The sequence below is a fragment of the Ciconia boyciana genome, chromosome 2, assembly GCF_034638445.1.
Source record: "Ciconia boyciana chromosome 2, ASM3463844v1, whole genome shotgun sequence".
In the NCBI taxonomy this organism is placed as follows: Eukaryota; Metazoa; Chordata; class Aves; order Ciconiiformes; family Ciconiidae; genus Ciconia; species Ciconia boyciana.
In genome coordinates, this window is record NC_132935.1 from 330,136 (window position 1) to 350,779 (window position 20,644).

The 20,644-nt window shown below is 55.7% G+C and overlaps 1 protein-coding gene and 1 long non-coding RNA gene across 2 annotated transcripts in view; one reads left to right on the forward strand and one right to left on the reverse strand.

The window, feature by feature from the left end:
• Positions 1–2,888: 2,888 nt before the first annotated feature.
• On the forward strand, positions 2,889–4,427 carry LOC140647300 (uncharacterized). Its single transcript, XR_012040705.1, has 3 exons — positions 2,889–3,013; positions 3,618–3,985; positions 4,113–4,427. It is a non-coding gene; the product is annotated as an uncharacterized lncRNA (long non-coding RNA).
• Positions 4,428–7,430: 3,003 nt separating this feature from the next.
• Positions 7,431–20,644, reverse strand: part of EPPK1 (epiplakin 1) — a 33,088-nt gene continuing 19,874 nt past the window's right edge. The window contains exons 2-3 of the mRNA XM_072855040.1: positions 13,097–13,322; positions 7,431–10,390 (exon numbers count right to left, since the gene is read on the reverse strand). Coding sequence (XP_072711141.1) covers positions 7,431–10,390; positions 13,097–13,322 — 3,186 coding nt within the window. The remainder of the gene's footprint in view (positions 10,391–13,096; positions 13,323–20,644) is intronic.

Genomic DNA, 20,644 nt, shown 5'->3' on the forward strand with positions numbered 1-20,644 from the left:
AGCTCCCCCCATACGTCCTTCACAAACACATGACCTACACAAGTGTGTAACCTGCTGGTGTCAGCATGTAATTCAGATGTGCGAATTCACAGGAGAGCAGGCCAGCATGCATTTAATGCTGCAGGATCAGAGCTCTCCTGGGAATAAGGCAGAGCAGTTTCCTGAAACTACCTCTTACAGCTATTACTGCTGAAAGCATCTCCACTGTCACCCCTGGGACGGCGCATACTCCTGCAAACATCTCAGGGCAAAGGTCTGGCCAGAGAGCTTGGTGAGGGGCTGCAGACTTTTGTACTGTCTAAGCCCTGCTCATTCGAGCTCTGCTTGTATTCCCACTGGCAGCTCCCACACAGTGCAGGAAACACGTATCCAGCTCTTCCATAAGTGCTTCCATAAGTGGAAAGAAAGCCAGCGTGTGTAACAGTGCACCACATAAACAGAGGTGAAGCTGACCACAGGAACAGGGCGCAGTGTGTGGGTGTGTGGGGATGAGGGCATTTGCTGTAACTGGTCACAGCTCAATGCTAAAAATGGGATGGTTTGAATCTGCTTGGGAAGGCTCATCCGACTGCGAGGGAGCAGGGGGCGCAGGGGACAGCAGCCAGGCTGATGTGCAGGCAAAGCAGAGGGAGAGCCTGCTTGCAGTGGATGGGGGCAGTGGCTGTGTGACCATCTGCAGATGTGAGAGCACAGCCATGGGCTGCAGAACAGGCTCTGGGTGATGGAGGTGCTGGACCCAGTGGTCAGAGGCAGAGGGGCATCGCCGGGAGGGAGGAAGGTGTCCCCGTCTGACCAGAGGAGTGGAGGGAGGGAGCCCGGAGCTGCCGCACCGAGAGGCAGCGAGGGGTGAAGGGGAGCAGGGTCAAGGGCAGGGATGACAGAGGGAGGTGGGGGTCAAAGCCCTGGGAGCACTATCAGTTATTGCCCTGCAAGAGTCAGCTGTCAGAGCAGGTGAGGCTGCTGCTCTGAGTGGTACTCCCACCAGAGAAGGCTGATTTTGTTCGTCGCTCGTAGTTGGCCATGCACAAAGGGCGCCTGGTTTATGTCAGACCTCATTGCCTGCTCTCCCTTTCTTGGCAGGCTCCTGCAGGCAGCTGGAAGGGCTCAGCGCTGCTCCGCAGCCCTGGCAGGGGACTTGATCAGAGTTTCCTGACTCCTGGCCTCTTTTACAAAGAGGGAAGCCTGGCTGCAGGTAGTGCTCTCAGCGGAGGACAGCGTGTTCAGTGCAGCAGCATGCCCTGTGCTGTGCAGGGCTGAGGTGGCCCCCGACCCCAGTGTTTCCATGTCCCAGCCTCCTGTGTTTGGCTGCCAGGGTATTTCCTGCTCTTTAGGCCGTGGTTTCCTTTTGTAAATCTCAGCCGGTTCCTTTACGTCCCTTCCCGCTTTGCCTCCCTCTGCAGCCTGGCTGCTCCCCAGGACATACAGCCTCCCCAGAACCTCCTGAAGGAGCTCCTTATCCCTGGGCAGAGCTGGCCGGCTCCAGGCTCTTCCCCTGCCCCTGCTCTCAGATGCTGGCCCTGGAGGACGCTGGCGGATGCAGGCGAGCCGGGAGAGGCAGTTTCAGTGGCTGCACACCAGTGAGGTGTGTAGGCGATGTGAACAGCGCAATGAAAGGCTTCAGTGTCTGGGGCCCTGCAGCCAGTTCAAATCTCTCCCACCCTGCCCACATGCAGCCCTGCAGCCTGTGCGGGGCGAGGAGGAAGGGTGCCTGCTGCCGCCTGCGTGGCTCTGAGGTAATAACCCTATAACCAGGCTTTGAGGTAAATAACCCTATCTTTGCTGTTACAGCAGTAAGGAGTTAAGTGTAGCCTGGGCTATCACATTATAGCTGAGGAGTTCCTGTTTAAACAGCCTTTAAACACTTTTTTGACCTTTTCTTAAGAAAAAGAAGTAGCATGAGTTAAGTGGAAAATCAACCAAGGCTTTCATCATAACATCTTTTGTTCCTTTCTCTCTTTGAGTTAAAAACGTGCATTAGGAGAAACTAACAGACTTTCAGCTGAGCATAAAGATGATGTTAGCTGTCATCTTTGGGGTTTGGGGAAAAAAGTTAGTGGAGACACCCTAGAGGTCTGTTGCTAAAACCCCCTCTTTGTGCTGTTAAGACAAAACCAAGACAATTGCATACAACAGCAGATCACAACTGTAGCGAAGACAAAAAAGTAACTTCTGTCTCCTGCAGCAGCCTTGCTGCTGCATAGATGTAGACACATCCCGTGTCCTATCTACCAGTAGGAGATTGGATTGTGCTGAAAGGGGAATTGTAAGTGAGAATATGGGCTCTAAGAGCAAAATTAATTTAATATTTTTATCAACGACTTTGTCATAAAATATCAGGTGCATGTCAGTGAGCTTAGCTAACAGGTGAGGTAGTGAAATGGTAGAGCAGAGAGCTGGAGTAGCATTCAGGGGCAATGGGTGACATTGAAGGCTGAACTAATAGTCATGGGAGGAAATTGAATGGTACAAAATGCAAAGTCATGCCCTGGAGTCACTGAACAAACATTTATGCCATAAATTAGGCCTCCGATTTGGAAGTGATTAAAGAGGAAAAGGCCTGCATGCGTTCAGCAACCTCAGGACGAATGTAGGCTGCCATGTAATGCAGCCACGAAGACATGGTGCATTCTTAACTCAATTGGGATGTATTTCCAGAAGAGGCAGATAGTGCCAGTGCTGTTGTACAGAGCATTATTTACAGACCATGCACCGGCCACGCTAAAAAACATGAATTCATTGTAGAAAAGGTGCAGAGAAGAGCAACTGAGATGACTGAGGGAATGCAGAGAGGAGATGAGAGCAGCCCAGCTTGATAGCTTGTCAAAACAGACGTTGAGGGGAGATAAGATTGCCCAGGGTAGCTTTATCAGTGAAAAACACTGGAGCGGGAGGAGCTCTGCTTAAACTGACGGATGGCTGTTGCATAAGAGGAACGTGGTCTGAACTGGCTGAAAACTCGGGGGCATTTCTAGCTGCTGGAGGTGGCAGACTGGAATGAGGTCCCAGAGCAGAGGTATAGAGAGCTTACCCGTTTTGCAGAAAGATTTCTGTGGGAAGCTGCTGCCCAGCAGGGAGCAGGGATGCTGACCCAGGAGTGCCCTGCCAACCACGTTTGCTTTGTTCGGGTGGGTTGATGTGCTCCAGCTGGGGTAATGGGCCTGGCTGGCTCTATGTCCCACACTTGGGGGCACTGTCATGAAGCTCTATGGCCCCCATGGGTGGGGAACACCATCACTCAGCAGGGAAAGCTGCTGTGCTGTGGGAACTCTACCTGCTTCCCCACTCATGGCTGAGGCTTCGCCTGGCCTGTGGGCACAGTGATGGGTTTGCTGGTTTCCTGTTCTTTTTCCAGCAGGTCAGGTCCTGGGGCTTTTGCTCTCAACCCAGTCTTCTCCCATGAAACTGAGAAGTTACCCAGCACATCCACTGTGGTGCGATGTTCCCGCAGGGACTGGGCAGCAGACACTCAGACTGCCTGACCCTTTCTTTTCCCCTATTGCCCCCATGCCTCCAAAGAGTATTCAGATGCTATTCAGATGCATTCAGTTATGCAACAAGCTTATAACTATGCAAATGTATGCAGCTTTTCCCTTACACAATGTCCTGTTTTCTTTCAGCTTCTTTTTTGGAAATTCAGCACTTCCTGTGGGAGTGCAATCTGAGTCCCAGGGAGCCATCTGGAACCCTCCCAGTCTCAGATCCCCAGGCAGGCTGAAGCTGGCACCGACTCCTTTCAGAAGCCTCACTGCCCTGGCTGCTCGAGTCCTCCTGCCCACCATTCTCTGCTTGCCTACACAATCCAGGCCCCTCGGTCCACCCCAGAGCCAGTGGCACAAGCTGGTGCCAATTCCCTACAAGAAGCAAGATCACAGAGCGGGGGGCTGCATCTGCATGGCCTGTCCAACTCTGTAACCTGGCACCAGCCAACAGCAAGTGTGCAGTAAGCAGCGTGAGAACAAGGCAAGCGTATACTAGCACTTCTCTGGTATGTCCTCACAGGCCCCAGGGGTTTGTGTGTCTGGGAGCTACTGAAACAATAGTCTCTCTGTTATTTAGTAGACCTTGATGGATTTTCCTCCATGGCTTACTCCAAATGCTTTTTGAATCCATAGAAACTTTTAGCACCCAGAACATCCTGCAGCAGGGAGTTCCTCAGCTCAGCTACCCAGAGTATGCAGCATTACTTCTTTCGACTTGAACTGGCCTCATGCTGGATTCTGCAATAGCCCTCAATCCATGAGTTGGAAAAGACAGTGAACACATCTCCCCACCGCCAACTACTATGCCATCCACCTTGGTCATCTCTCCAGCTGTGGAGTCTGCTCAGTCCTTCCTCTTTCCTTCCCTATGTTTCATCATTCTTATGCTTCTCTGAGTCCTCACAAGATGAGACAATGAGATGGGACAATGAACACCTCAGGAGATGGTATTGTGTTCTCTGCTCCCTTCCTAGTACTTTCCAGCAACTCCATTCCCTCTCTGGAGCGGAATGGATAAGCCTGGGAAGTCCCTGTGCTGCTGCATGCCCATATTAGTCCTGTGTTAGTCTTTTTGTTAGTAAGCTTCCACTGATGGAGTGGCTCTGCTGCCCCTGGGACTGAAGCGTCATGTCTCATGGGAACCTCTGCCAGCGCCTTTCTATGCCTCCCCAGCAGGGATGGGTGCTCCTGCCACAGGCCGTGCCCCAGGGCTGTGGGCTCTGTGTGGCACACAGGGCTCCTATGGCTGTCCACGTGTGTAACGTGAGGGTGGCTGACCATTCAGCCAGCCCCAGAGATAGCCCATGTGCCTGGCTCTCACGGTGCTCTTGCATGGCTCCGGAGCTCTGTGCGTGTGGAACCCTCTCCAGAGGCACCCACAGCTGTGGTGGGCACATCCAGCGCTCTGCCTTTAGCCTCTCCCTGTGGGCGATACTCACTGTGGCTTTGGCCATGTGCCAGCCACACCACGGGCAGCGTGCCCAGCAGCATGGGTGAACCTGCTGGGGGAGGCTCTGGGGGAGGCTGCAGCCCTTGCAGCTCTCAGGATCTGAGCAGGCCCCAAAAACGTGCCACCATCCCCTGGGGCAGTGTGACTTGGCGGTGCGGCTCATCCCTGAGAAGTCTGTCCCTGGCTAGAGGACTGGCTTGCATCCTCCCTGTCCCCTTGTGAGTGGAGAGCTGACGAGGCAGCGGGCATGGTGTGGTGTGTGAGCTCCAGAGCAGAGCAGGGCCCTGCGGTGCAGTGGGGTGCTGCTCCCCATCTCCAGTGAGGGCTGGCAGGGCTGGGGCTCACATCCCTGTGTGTGCCGGAGCCCCATGGAGCCCTCTGGCCCCGGTGCCATGGCCCTGTGTGGATGGCAGGGGTTTGGGAAGCCCTGACAGGCCCTGGCACTGGGGAGCACAGCAGAGAGGCCAGGCCATGCCCGGCACCAAGCCCATGGGCAGGGGTGCCTTAAGGGAGGGGACAATGGGGACCTGCTGGGTGGCTTGACGAGACCCCACGGGATGGCAGGCCAAGGCCAGGCCTGGGTGCCCTGGTCAGGGCTGGAGCTGTGCACCTTGCACTATGGGGGCCCCAAAGGCCCCATGCTGTAGGGGAGTCTGTCTGTGGGACCCTGGTGAGCCTTGGGGTCCCTTGGGCCGGGGCGGGGGCCCAGGCTAAGGGGAACCGTTGCAGGGGGCCCAGGCTGGGGGTTCCACTGTAGGGGCCCGGACCAGGGGCATCCAAGCTGCATGGGGCCGCACTGGGGGTCCCCGCCCTGCGACCCGGACTGCGGACAGCTAGCGAGCGGCACGGGTGCGCGGGTCCGGCCTGTCTCCGCAGGCTGCGCTAGGCGTCGCTGGGCAGAGCCGCCGCCCTGGCTGAGCAGTACCAAGGGCTGCAGGTGGGCTGTGAGACAGCCAGGGCCCTGCCGGTGCAGGGCTGGCATGGCCAAGCCAGGTGGGATGGGGTGCAGAGGTAGACGGCAGCTGTGCCCAGCAGAGCGGCATGGAGCAGCCGCGAGTCTGGGGCCTGAGGGCCGCGGCTGAGGCCCCAGCTGAGGGCTTGGTGCCAGCGGCGGGCCTGGCTCCGGGCTTGGCCGGGGGCTTGGCCGGGCTGAGGGCGCGGCAGAGGCCCAGGCTGAGGGCCCGGCAGAGGCCGCCGTCGCGGCAGGGGGCAGCAGCTGTGTCACACGCGGTGTCAGAGAGCGCCTTGTCTCTTGTCACAAGCCAGAGAGGCCCTTGTGTTACACACAGACACAGGCACGCACACGCACACACGGCCCGGTAACAGGCGCACACGCACACCACGGGCTGTGCCCTGTGTGCCCCCCCGGCACCCCCACGCTGCACAGGGCTGCCCAGGGCATGGCACGGCCAGCCCTGCTCACGGCTCTGCGCACACGTGTGTGTGCGCATGACTGCGGAACGTGGCTCTGCGGTACCTGTGCTCACGGCTTGGTGCACACACCCCGTGGCACATGCGTGCACAGCTCTGCAGCGCACACCTGTGTGGCACGCGTGCATGGCCACAGAACGCGGCTCCACAGCACACACGTGCACAGCTCTGTGGCGCACGCCTCTGTGCCCGTGGCTCTGTGCGTGCGTGAAGGGGTATGGGGCAGGGACCCACACTTGGTCCCCCCACTGCACTGAGCAGCATGGGGGTGCTCCCGTGGGTGCTTCTCCCTCTGACGGGCAGTGACCTTCATGGGCACAGGCACTTGGGGTTCCCCGGCATACATGGGAGCAGACCTGCCCTGCGTGCAGTGTCCTCTCGCCCTGCAGAAGCACTGCCGCTCCTGTGAGTGTACCCAGCAGCCTCTCACTGTTGCAGACGTCAGAGCCCTGGCACCAGAACCCCTCTCCCCACAATGCTCACATGCAGCGAGCTCTGGCAGCCCAGCTGACCCCCATGGCCCCAGCCTGCAGCAGCAGGGCTGAAGGACAGGTCAGGGCTAAATGTCCCATGGGCGACCACAGCCAAATGTGCTGCCCCCGCTGCTTGCTGTTCAGCAGGGCCAGGGTCCCAACTATCCTGAGCAGAGATTGTCTGTCCCTCTGCGGCTCTTCTGGGGCTGCCAGTTGTGCTGCCCGCAGCTCTTGCACTGGGGTTTCTGCCTGCTCCCATTCATGGCAGTCTCCAACCCATCTGACTTGGGTCCTGCCCCACATTTCCCTGTTCTTTGTCAGTGTCTGTCTGTGCATGGCAGAAAGCCGCAGTCACAAGCCTTCCTGGACCCTCCCCAGAACCCCTCCAGGAAAGCTCCATTGGGCAAAAGAAATCTCAGCAAAGTAGTAGATGAGAGAGCAAGGAGTTTAAGCAGGCGCCCGCCCTGTTCTGCACACAGGTTTGTCACCGCTCTTTCCTGCCCATAATTGAGTTATGTGGAGAGCAAACTCTCACAAGTGCCCAGGCCATGTCTGCCCCAGGAGGCAGAGCTCACTCCTCTTCTGGGATGGGTGGTGCTAGTGGTCATGGTGGTGTCTCTTCTTACGCTGTGGGCCTGTGATGACAGTGGTGGTGATGGTGATCTTGTTCACAGTCAGCCCTCCTGTGCCGTAAGTGTCGAGATGTGCTTCTCGTTTGTACTCGGAGACTTGCTTGGTGGAGAGGAGCTCCCACACGGACACCCTCTGCTCCTGGAACTGGCCAAAAGTAATGTAGGAGCCCTCAGACTGGAGGAGATCCACTGTCTGCTGGGGAAGGGTTGCAAGATGCCTTTCTTTGCCACCTGTCACAATGCTGCTGGTGGTGCTGACCAGTTCCTGAATGGTGAGTGTCCCTGCACGGTACAGCTCCAGAAGCTCCTGCCTTTTCTCCTCAGGGATGTAGTCGGAGAAGAGCAGGTCCCACACAGAGACCTGCCTCCCCTGGAACTCATCCATTGACATCTCGACTGTGGTGGACTTCAAGGTCTCTTCCCAGGACCTGTCCTCCTGCAGGTGGGTGTGCTCAGCTTCTGCAACTGTCGACTCTGCTCTTGGACTACTTGCATTTGCCAATTCCTCTGCCCTTGCTGCTTCTGCCTTGGTTACAATAGTGCTGACAACGGTTTTCACCTGCTCAAGGGTTAACTCTCCTGCCTGGTACAGCTCCAGGAGCTCCTTTCTGTTCTCCTCGGGGATATACTTGGAGTGGAGCAGGTCCCACACAGAGACCTTGTGGCCCTGAAACTCTCCGACCTCCATGTCAACGACTGTGGTTTTCAAGGCTGTTTCCCATGGTTCTTCTTTGGGGGAGTCGTCATCCTTCTCTCCTGCTGCTGACACAGTGTCCTTGTTGGAAGTCTTGACTGCAATTATGAATTTCCTGCCTGTAGATTCTTTTTTCTTAATGAGAGTGGTGACAGCAATTATTAACCGCTCCAAGGCCAATGTCCCCGCACAGTACAACTCCAGAAGCTCCTGCCTTTTCTCCTCAGGGATGTAGTCAGAGAAGAGCAGGTCCCACACAGAGACCTGCCTCCCCTGGAACTCATCCATTGACATCTCGACTGTGGTGGACTTCAAGGTCTCTTCCCAGGACCTGTCCTCCTGCAGGTGGGTGTGCTCAGCTTCTGCAACTGTCGACTCTGCTCTTGAACTACTTGCATTTGCCAATTCCTCTGCCCTTGCTGCTTCTGCCTTGGTTACAATAGTGCTGACAACGGTTTTCACCTGCTCAAGGGTTAACTCTCCTGCCTGGTACAGCTCCAGGAGCTCCTTTCTGTTCTCCTCGGGGATATACTTGGAGTGGAGCAGGTCCCACACAGAGACCTTGTGGCCCTGAAACTCTCCGACCTCCATGTCAACGACTGTGGTTTTCAAGGCTGTTTCCCATGGTTCTTCTTTGGGGGAGTCGTCATCCTTCTCTCCTGCTGCTGACACAGTGTCCTTGTCGGAAGTCTTGACTGCAGTTAGGAATTTTCTGCTTGTAGATTCTTTTTTCTTAATGACAGTGGTGACAATAGTTATCATCTGCTCCAGAGTTAATACTCTTTCACGGTACAGCTCCAGAAGCTCTTGCCTTTTCTCCTCAGGGATGTAGTCAGAGAAGAGCAGGTCCCACACAGAGACCTGCCTCCCCTGCAACTCACCAGCTGGCACATCAATGGTGGTAGACTTCAAGATGTTATCTAGTTGTGCATCTTGTGTTGAAAAATCATGTCCATTTTCTTCTGCCCTTGTCACTGCCTTCTGTGGACTTCTGGCATTTGCCATGAGCATGGCATTTGCAGCTTCTGTTCTGTTTATGGTGGTGGTAACCACAGTAGCCACCTGTTCTGTGGTCAGTATCCCTGCTCTGTACAGCTCCAGCAGCTCCTGCCGCTTCCCTTGAGGGATGTATTTGGAAAAGAGCAGATCCAACAAGGAAAAGTTTTGCCCCTGGAACTCACCAGCAGTGACATAGATGGTTGCAGACTTTAAGGACTTTCTCAACTGTTGCTCCTGGGAGTGCATATCCTGAACTGGTTGTGATGCTCCCACCTCATTGTTGGGTATAACTGTGGATGAGCTCAGATCCCCATTTTCCATTTCTGCCCCGGTGATGATGGTGGTGAGGATGGTGATCATCTCCGGGATGGTCACTGTCCCCGCCTTGTATTTCCTCAGCAGTTCCTCTCTCTGGTGATCAGGGATGTAGCGGGAGAAGAGGAGCTCCCAGACGGTGACGCTCTGGCCCTGGAAGAGCCCCACACTGACAGTGGTGCGGGCGGCCTGCAGGGCTTTGCGGGCGTCCTTGTTCAGCTGGTAGAGCACGGAGCCCTTGTCCATCAGCTGGAGCATGAGCAGCCCCGTGTCTGGGTCAGGCACACAGCGGCGGAGGAGCTGTGTATAAGTGAGGTTTTCATGCGTGTTGGGGTCGAAGCAACTTCTTGTTTGATTCTTGGGGTTAGAAAGAAACTGGCACATCTCCTGGTCAAAGTAGCCGCGCTGGTAGGCCACCTCCACGGGGAGGCGGTGGCTGTGCACGGGGTCGATGATGCCGCCAGTGGCGATCTGGGCCTCGAGCAGGCGGATAGCATGCTCCTTCACGATGAACTCTTTCTTCATGGCCTGGAAGAGGGAGATCTTGTGTCCTGTGTACGGCTCTGTGTACCCTGTCACGGCTCCCTCTGCTGACAGCAGCTTCTCATAAAAATCTCTGCCTATGAGTCCTGCAGTCAGTGCCTCTTTCACCGATAGTTTCTCGTTCCTCACAGGGTCGGTGAGGAACCCTGAAGCTGCCTGTGCCTCCAGCAGTACCAGGGCCGTACCTGGTGTCAGGAGCCCCCTCATCATGGCATCGTAGATACTCATCTTCTTATTCATGGCCTGGATGAGGACTCCAGCTATGAAGTTACTCCCACCCCCACCCATTTCTTTGTGTCCACCTGCAATCAGGTTACTTCCCATGTTGCTTGACTTGTTGTTCTGAGGGGGTCCACTCATCTTCTGCATTGTCTCTGGGGAACAGTCCTGCTACCGTGGGGCACCGTGTTTGTCTGAGGAGAGAGAAAGAAATTACTTGATAAGACATAGGTTCTTGTGCAGTTTTCATGGTGTGTGTGAAGAAAGCCATCTCCCTGGATGTGGTAGCAGGAGCCCAGAGAGAAGCGGGGAGTGGGGTCTGGGGCTTTGCTGCCGTCCTCCTCTCTCAGCAGCAATCTCAGGGCCAAGAGTGCCTCTTGTGCAGCTCCCTCTCGAACAGCGGATGAGAGCTCTCTGGAAGCAGCAGTGACAGTCCGACTGGTGTGCTTGCCTGTTCAGCATGCTGTGCACCTCCCAGCCGCAGTGGTGGGCTCTACACATCGCTGTGCAGCTGGTAGTCTTGGCGCAGAGATGCAGCACTGTTGTGACCAGAAGGCTTGATGCCTATGTCAAAGAGCTCCTGCACTCAGGGCAGGAAAACAGATAGTGCTGTGAAGGGGAGCAGACAGGGGAAGCGGAGCTGACCAGCAGCAGCTGACCAGAGGCACCTGCAGGCAGAGAGGTTTGAGGGCCATGTCACAGAGTGGCAGGTTTAGTGAGAGACATGCACTCCGCAAAGAAGCATCCTATCAGCAGCATGGGTAACTTGGCCCCACTCTGGGCCCCCAAGGAGCTGCCTGCTCTCCCAGAACCTGACACTGCCTCAAACCTGTGGCCTCTAAGACCTTCCTCTTCTGTTCCTGGGTGACACAACCACTGCTCGCTTTTGGGCTGATGCCACAGGGTGCCAGCAGGAAGCATGGCCACTGCTCACCTCCCTGTTCCCTCAATACTGGCTCCTGTGCTGCCCTGGGGCTGGCAGATTTAGCTCGTGGTCGCTTGACAAGCACAGGTTGTGCCAAGAAACAGCAGTGACTTCCTGATATGACTGCCACCAGCGACTATCCAGCTGCAGAGAGGTGCTGGCTAGTGCTGCAAGTCATCTTCTGCTCTTTTCCACTTAGACCATCATGCTGCCTGGCTTTGTGCTGGTCATGAGCAGGCTGTGAACGGCAGCGGTGGGACACTGCCAGCACCGAGCAGGGTGGCAGGCACAGCTGGCTCATGGCTGTCTGTGGAGATCTTTCTTCTTGCTGTGTGATCCCACACCACCCTGGCATGACACAGGACATGGGAATGGTCTTAGCGACAGATGAGTGGCTAGTAAGATCCACATGCAGCAGTGGGTCGAAGCTGGCAGAGACCTTCTCTAAGGCTGTGCCTCTGCTGAAGTTGGGATGTGCCTAGGTCTCTGCTTGTTCTAAGGCCACTGGGTTGGCAGAGCTCCCAGCCCCCATCCTGTTACACTGTCCTGTCCTCCAAAACTGGGGTCTGTTGCCACAGGCATGCTGGCACTGGTCCTGGCCCATGCTGACTTCTGAACTGTGCATGGACATTGTCCATGGGAGGGCTAGTTGGCTGGTGCCAGACACCATCCTGGGGACCATTCTAACCAGTTCCAGCAACTGGGAACAAGGGCAGAGTCAATGGGAGGGTTTGTCTGACTGAGTGCTCTCTCTGCAGCAGGGCCGAGGTGCTCTCTCTAGATATTTAGGGAAACTGCTCTAGGAACAGGATGGTAGAGAGAGATGCTCCCTCTGGCCAAGGCCTCTGGCACACAGCCCTCCGGATGTCCTGGGCTGGGCTTGCCCTGGACCGCTGTCTATAGCCACCACAGGCTACAGACCTCCACAGACCTCTGCAGTCATGTCTGCGAGTCCAGGTCTGGTGTCAGCCTCTACAACGTCCTGTGGCAACGAGGCCTGTGGTTTAATCACATTTTGCAGGGAAAGTATTTTTACTGGGAGCTTCTAGCTCCTGTGCTGCGGGAGGTCATGAATGGTCGGTCTTTGTTATCAGCTAATTGTTATGTAGGTAAAATGGTAGATAAAATTATATATATATATATATATAAAAAAAAATAAAAATTAGACAGCAGTGAGGGACTAAGAGCAGATACCTCAGGGAGCCTGCTGTAAGTAGCTGCTTGCAGTGGGTTCTCCCCTTCAGGCATGTACTTTGCTATTAATGTGACCAGTCACAGTCAATCCAGTGGGTGCCTTTGCCCCCTCACCCATAAAAATGCAGCACCGTTAACCAAGACGCCAGTTGTGCTGTCTGAAGTGTTTCAGAGGAAGGCAGCCGTGCTATTGAGCAGACATCAGAACAGCCATGCAGAGTCAGGCCAAGGGTCTGTGTAGCCCAGAGTCTTGTTTCCATCTTGAGCCATAAGTGGACAACAGGGGAAGGATGAAGGACGGGGCAACATGTGTAATATTTCCCTGGTTTCTATGTCAACCTCTGACTATTTTCACCTCAGTGGATTTCATGAGCTGGAGGCATTTTGGGTCTGTGTAGTAATCCTCGAGGGATGTCTCCCCTATGGTCACCTGGTCTCTTCTGGAAGCCCTGTAAACTTTCAGTATCCACAACATTGTGTGGTGATGAGGCCACAGTCTTGTAAAACCAGCAAAAACAAAACCCAAACCATTTCTTTGGGAACACCCATCTCCCATAAACTACAGTGACTGACATTAATGATATGTTTAGTTCATTATCAGGGTCACAGCTTAATTCTCTGACTGTTTACCTAACTGGTCTAAAAGTCTCTGAGTCATTGCTTTTGATCCATTTAAATATTGGATTGATGCTGGTGGAGATGGATCACAGTAGGGGAGAGGTACAACCCAGCAGTTACAGACCAGCCCCTGCGTCTTTGGGGACCCTGCCCATGGCTTCAGGCTCTTCTACAGCCAGTGGCTCTGGTCCACCTTGTGCTCCAGCCCTTGAGAGCAGCTTCTCTGCCCTCCCCTGCCTGATGCAGATGAAACCTCCCAGGAGGTGATGGGCTGGTTGTGCTGCCTGCTCGGGTGGCACTCGGTCCAGGACAAAGCGGAGTTCTGTGTCACGCCCTGGAGCAGGTGACACCTATGTAGGACATGGATGTCGTGTAAACACCCTATACTGGAAAGACATTGCCCAACTACAAGCTATCATTAGCTGGTCTCTAATCAGACCTCCTGATGCTGGGGCTTGGCTGCACACGCAGCTCCCGGGGCAGGAGCTGGCTGTCAAGCTGTCGCAGCAGCCCAGCCCAAGAGGCCCCAGTAGAAGCAGTTTTCCAGCCGGAGTGAGCAGGGGTGGCCCAGCGGTGCCGTGGTCCCGGGCCCTGCCTGCACCCCAGGGAGTGAAATCGCGTCACCCCTCCCCAGCCTGGCGCTCGCCTCGCAGCCTCCTGCCGCTGGGCTCCCAGCCAAGACCCACCGCGCGAGTCGGCAGCCTCCTGTCTCGGGCGCCTGCAGGGTCAGGCAGGTCCCACAGCTCTGGTTGCTTCCCTCCCATATCCTAGTGTCCCAATGTCTGATCTACTCAGCTGAAGTGTTGAGGACACAAAGCGCATCGCATGAAGCAGCAGCTCCATCCAGCCCTGGTGCCACTCTGTCACTTTGTCCCTTCTTGGAAAGGACCAAGTCCTGCCTGGAGATCTCCTGCTCACCAGTCCCCTGGGCCTCAGCAGCTGCCCTCCGAACACTAGGTTTTGGGGCAGAGGCAAGGTCCTCGCATCCCTTGCAGGCCCCTGGTATCTGCATGGAGGGTGCCATGCCGAAGTGGGACTGTGTGGTGGCCCTGGTGCCCCCTCCAGATGGGCTCTGTCCTACCTGCTGGACACGTATCCAGAGCAGCTGGCTTGCCGGCAGGCTCTGGTCCTCCTCCTCCCGCCGCCTCTCAGCCAGGATGAGCAGCCGAGGCAAGTGCCCAATTTAAATCCTTCCCTTCCCCGCCCCTGGGGATGACACGGTGGCCCTGCCCTGTGCTGAAACACAGGAGCACAGCTGAAATACAGACATCCAGCCAATGCAGCACAGTGTCATGGCAGCCCCAGCCCCAGGAGCCCAGGTGGGAGGGCAGGGGCTGGGGCTGGGGCACAGTGACCGGCCCTGGTGCGAGATGTGGGGCATGTCTCTCGCTGGAACTTGGGCAAGTGATGGCTGTGGAGGGTGCAGAGGCACAGTGAGGCTTCTGGACTCTCTGCCACCACCTTCTTCTGACAGGTGCCCAGCACGACTGCTGGTGGACTGCCCTGCCCGTGGTCCTGGCTGCCGTGGAGGTCTCCACAGATCTGGGCTTGTCCAATCTGCCTTTGCTCTGGCTGAGTCTCTTGGCTGGGGTGGGGAGCTGCAGCCACCCTCCTGCAGCTGTCCCTGCTCCACAGCTGGGACAGAGACCAACCCTGTCCCTCGCTGTGGCCATGCCTGGGACGGTGCAGGCAACGGAGATGTGGTGGCTACTGGCGTCGTTTGCAGCGTGTGGTCAGTGCCTCCAGCTCAAGCAGCACCAGAATGGAAACCCGTCATGCTCCTGGTGAGCAGGGAGGGCCAGCCCCGTGCCATGGCCAGCGTCTGCCCAGGAGCTTGGGGCACCCGATCAACCACTTGCTTGCAGAGGGCTTGCGCTCGCTGGCCAGCTGGCAGAGGCAGGCTCGTGGCTCTGGCCAGCTTTGGGCTGAGTGAGGTGGAAGCTCAGTCCCATGTTTGGGTCCATTTCTGTGTCAGCGTAGGATGGGCCATGTCCCATCAGACCGCAGCCACAGCTCTGGTGAACAGGCTCGCCTGGTGCCCGCTTCCAGGACAAGGGGGGTTTTGGTTGGGTTGTTCTGGTGTGCAATCATTTGTGTAGCTGTGGATGTGCTTGGGTGTTGACCGTGTCTGTGGCTGAGTGCATTTGTGACTGCGTATGTGCTCCCATCAACCTGCACGTGTGTCTGTGCCTCTGCATGTGTGTGTGACTGTATGTGCTCTTGTGTGACTCTGCGTGTGGGTGACTCCATGTGAGTGTGTGCACATGTGACTGTGTGCGTGTGCAAGGGAGAGACTGTATATATGCCTGCATGTGTGAGCCTGCATGTGCAGCTGCACATACGCGGGTGTGTGCAACTGTGTGTGCTGGTGTGACTCTGGCCCTGTGTGGGTGTGCGTGACTCGGTGCCCATGTGCAGAGGAGGTGCTGCCTGCCCCTGCCCTTCCTTCCCTGGGTGTCCTGCTTTGGGTGCACATTCCTGCCTGTGTAGGTGCTTGCCAGACTGGATGATCAGCACACAGAGACATTTTCCCTCTGACTCACTAAGTTCAGTTTGTCTCTGGGGAATGCACCTGAGCAGGAGGTCCCTCTGTTCACAGGGGTGAAGGTGGACACAGGACATGTTTCTGTTGTCTTTACTCCCTCCTCAGAAGCCCGTCCTTGCCTGACATCTATTTTCAGCCTGCATTATGTTGGCTAGTTACTGATGCCACAAATTTACTGCTAATTGCACTTCACTGTGCAATTAGCACAGCTCAGCTATTCCGGTTGGGCTACAGCAAAAGCTTCATTTTGGGCTGCATCCCTGGCAGGAGCAGAGTGTAAGGGGGTGCAAAGGGTACCTGGCCTGGGCCAGGCGGGAGGATCCCGTTTCTCTCTTCTCTCAGTGGCCTGCTCTGTGCAGCACAGATGCCCGCGTGCAGGCCTGGCTAGATGGGCACCCACAAGGCAGTGTTAAGCTGCTCTGCGTTGGTCCCCACACACTCCTTGGGCACGGCACAGCACTGACCACGGCCAAGCAGGGTGCTCCTCTGAGCTGTACCAGTGGCACTGGACCACTATCTGGAGCTGGCCCAGCTCGTTTAGACACCTCTGAAGTGCTGGTAGTTGGTGGCTTCCCTTGAAGGTGCATTACTTTGCATTTGTCAAAACAGAGGCTGTGATTTATCTCCCCACAGTGGATACCTCCCGCTGAGCTGGGGCCCAGGTCCCGTTATAGCCGTGGAGAGCACATCAAGACGCTTGCTGGAGCCCAGAGCATGACTCTGACCACTCGCACGTCTGCCGTAGGATGTGTCCACAAAGCAACCATCGGCTGCATGGACCTGCTCTCCCTTGGCTGCCCGGGGCAGCTGGGGTGACCCAAGCTGCACACAAACATCACCTGCAGTGAATCAGCCCTGAACGTCACCTCCTCCTGCACATACAGGTCTCTGAGCAGACCCATCTCCCTCACAGGCACCAGATGGCTTAAGTAGAGTTGTATCATGTGGAAATGCTGGTGCCTCACCTCGACCCTGTTCCCAGATTGTCCCCTCTTTAGCAGAGAACAGGGCTCCCTCTTCCCTGACAAGGACGGAGTATTTAATCCTATGCTTCCGTCCTTACCTCCTAGCCTGTTTCTGGGACATGACAAAACTCTTTTCAACCCTGAAGCAGCTTAGTTCTGTCACGATCTTCTCTAAGGCACTATCAAAGGCTTTTTGGAGATGGATTAAGTGAGCTGAGCTCTGCTGTATCCAATACTGTACCCAAGAGGATACAGGAGATCAGGGGATGCTGTAGGTGAGCGCTGTGCCTGAGCCCCCGTGCCTGCCAGCTCCTGGAGCCACCGAGGGGGCTGCACCCACTGGCACAGGATGAGCTGGCCCTCCACGGTCTGGGGCTCACTTGCTCCTCTGTCACCTGCCCTGAGAAAGGCCCATGAAGAAGAAGGATGCCCAAAAGTGCACCTCCAGGCAGCTGGCCATTCCTGTGTCCCATGGGTGACTCCAGAGCCTGCATGCCTTCTCCAGGGAAAGGGAGCGCAGCAGAGACTGCACTGAGCCTCTCAGCTTCATAAACGCCAATCCTTATGCTGCAGAGCTGAAACCCTGGTCCTCCTCGACAGGGCTGCATGTGTGCTGCATGCCAGACCTTGGTCCCATCTAGCTTACTCGCTGCTTTGGCCACCTACTGTCAGATGCATAGGGCATGTATCTCCTCCTGGCCCTTGTATTTGTTTCTGTGGCTTGGGCTAAAACCCTCTCAGCCCCATTCCCAAAGCCACCGTGCACTGGTGTGTTAAAGGCCCAGGGACACTTGCCCCTGCCCAGCAAGGCAGAGCCTAGCTGGAGTGTTGTGCAGACAGTGCCGGGGTGTGTGCGACTGTGCTGCCTCCAGACCTGCCTCCATCCCTTCTCCCTGCTCCTGGGGCTCATAGTTAGACTTGTGTCCTGGTTTCAGCTGGGATAGAGTTAATTTTCTTCCTAGTAGCTGGTATAGTGCTGTGGTTTGGATTTAGCATGAGAATAATGCTGATACCACACCGATGTTTTAGTTGTTGCTGGGTAATGCTTACACTAGTCAAGGGCTTTTCAGCTTCCCATGCTCTGCCAGGTGCACAAGAAGCTGGGAGGGGGCACAGCCAGGACAGCTGACCCCAACTGGGCAAAGGGCTATTCCATACCATAAGACATCATGTTCAGTATAGAAACTGGGGGGAGCTGGCTGGAGAGCAGGGATCACTGCTCAGGGATGGGCTGGGCACTGATCAGCCAGTGGTGAGCAATTGCATTGTGCATTACCTGTTTTGTACATTCTTTTATTATTATTATTGTTGTTGTTGTTGTTGTTGTTATTTTCTCTTCCTCTGCTGTCCTATTAAACTGTCTTTATCTCAACCCAGGGGTTTTCCTTTTTTTTTCCCGATTCTCTCCCCCATCCCACCAGGGGTGGGGAGGGAGGGTAAGCAAGCGGTTGTGTGGTGCTTAGTTGCTGACTGGGGTTAAACCACAACAACTTGAGACTTAAAGGAGGGCTCCTGTCTCTCTGTCTGCCATCTGGAAGCATCTCCAGCATCTTACATGGTGACACTGATGTCATGGGGCCCATTCCCCATTCTCTTGGCACTGGAAGGCACCAGCTCAACTCCGACACTTGTTGTTAGCAGCTGCAGCCAAGTACTGCTGACCATGAGGCCTCACAAGCAAACAAGGGGGTTGTTCTTGATGATGGAGTCCTGACTGCAAAATTGGAAATGACCTGCAAACTTGGAAACAGAAGAATAGTGTAAGGAAGATGGTATGTCAGTTGTCTGTCCCGTGGGGAAGCTGTTCCTTAGGCTTGCTCCCAGTCTGCACCAAGTCCTGGAGACATCCTGGAGAGCAGACCTTTCAGGTCACCCCCAGCCTTGCTGCTCCAGGTCCATCGGCAGGTGGATGGCATGGACCGTCTTAGTGGTGTGCATGCTGTGTGCTTGCTTTAGCTGCACAGTCTGCAAGAGCACTGGTGGAATACCTGCAAGTGATTTGGAAACTGGTGTCCTTGCTGAGCAATGCTGATTGGTTTACCCATTTTATCTTCTTTCTCTGGAAGACAGCTGATTTGCCCCTGTAAGCTGACACTGTACCACTTGTGATTTGAATATGATCAGAGGTTTTTGAATCGGGCAGCAGTTCCTGTTTTGGTTTACAAGGCAAAACACTATGACTTCACATTTCATTTTCCTTGAAGTGCCAGGAGCTGGATATTTGTGAGAACACAAATGACACTGCGCTCAGGTTGTCTCGAGAAGGAACGTTGACTTCTCACTTGGCTTCAGGCCTGGGGAGTTAACTGACCTGCAGTCACCCTGGCTTCCCACTTCCCAGACAGCTTGACCAGCAGTACAGACCTCCTGGGGCTCCACAGCGCTGCCACTTACACCTCACAGACCCATCATCCAGACAGCATTTCTTGCCACGTTGCACTGTGAACTGTGGTAGGGGGTCTTTGGAGACACCACCTCCTTATTTAGTGACTTGACAACTGGCTGCCGCCTTTCCCCTTTGGCCAGACGCAGGGGATGCAGTAGCAGGTACACGAGCTGCTGGAGCTGCACTGCCTGCGAAGCCCCGAGTCAGCTGCTGTGGCACCTACCAGCGCTCTATGCGTCCATGTGTGGTGGAGTGTGCGGGCCTTCGAGTGACTGCACATCCTGCGCTCAGCAGAAGGCAGGGAGGGGACAGAATCAGCGTCTGAGGAGGGTTTGTGTCACATCAGGATCCGTACATGTGACACTGGATTGCCAGGGCTGCCACCCAGCTGCAGCCAGTTGTATCTGTCTGGCCTCAAAGCTGTCAGGTATTAAAAGGGCAGACGGGCTTTACACTAAAAAGAAGTAAAGAAAAATCAGGCGAGTGTGCAGGTCTCGGGGAGTGTCTGAAACGCAAGTATGCACTACCTCCACCTCTCTAACTGCCCCTCACTACAGCTCTATGGAGAGCAAAGCCAGGATGCAGACCCATGGGATGCCCCTGTCCTCTGCTGTGCTTGGTGACTCACCAGCTGGTCCTGCAGCTTCCTGGGAAGCCTGGCATGGAGACACCTGGGCTCGGGTATCTGCAGCCTGGTGGCTCGGCCTCACCTGCCGGAAGGTGTAGGTGTCATTGGCTGAAGCAGCGATGAACCACATCAGAGAGCTGGGAGATGGCTTTCTCAAGGATGCTTCAGCACTGGGGTGTTTGGGGAGTGTTGTTTTCCTTCAGTGTTTGATTTGGGAAACCTCCTCTGCCAGAGCTCAAGTGCTGACACAACTCCCTTCCAGCTGGTCCCAGGAGCATCGGTCCCTGCAGCCACGCAGCTGAGCCCCTGGACGTATGGCTGCTGGCACCGAGCAGTTCAGGGATCGCTGCAGAGGGTGACACACATGGCAGGCAACAGCCTCATGCCTGACGTGGAGAGGGCAGCCCCTGTGCTCAGGCAGCCCTCCTAGGACATTCATGCACAGGCAGCCCCTGCACACGGCAGGGGACAATATTAACCAGAGAAAATCAGCAGCAGCCAGTGCCCCTCTGCCTGATGCGACCCACGGTGTGGAGCTCGTGCACTGGGATTCCCGGCGGCAGAGGTGTCCTGAGGCGCGGAGCCGCCCATGCGCCGTGTGGGTGCTCCTGGCAGGCGTGGAGCTGACTCGGGACCTGCAGAGCTGTGTGAGCCGGTGGTGTTGGACCCGAGGGGGAGCTTCACCTTGACTGCTACCTCATGCTGCCACACCTGCTCTGCCTGTTCTTGGTCAGCTGAGCCGAGCAATGCAATGTGCTTTTGAAGGAAAGAATAAGAAAAATGTCCTCTTTCAAAACCCACAATGAACCAGCTAAGCCCAGCACCCAAGGGATGGGCACAGGCAGGTAACCGTGGACAAACAGAAAAGACAAAACCCCTTTTTATTCTGGCTTGGAGATATGTGATTGCACAACTCTGATCTCTGTGGGAAAGAGGCTCTCAAGCATCTTCTACCCTGACACGTGATTCCTGGGAAGCAGGGATCGGCGAGGCTTTCGCTGGTGCTTCAAGCCACCTGGCCTGCGGCAGGGGCAGGGAGGAAGATAAGCCAGGGGCGCTGGGGTGGTGCCAGGGGTGTACCATGGCAGCAACCGCTTCCTGCCACCCTTTCCAGGGAACTTGCTTTAACGTTTGGCTTCCCAGCTTCC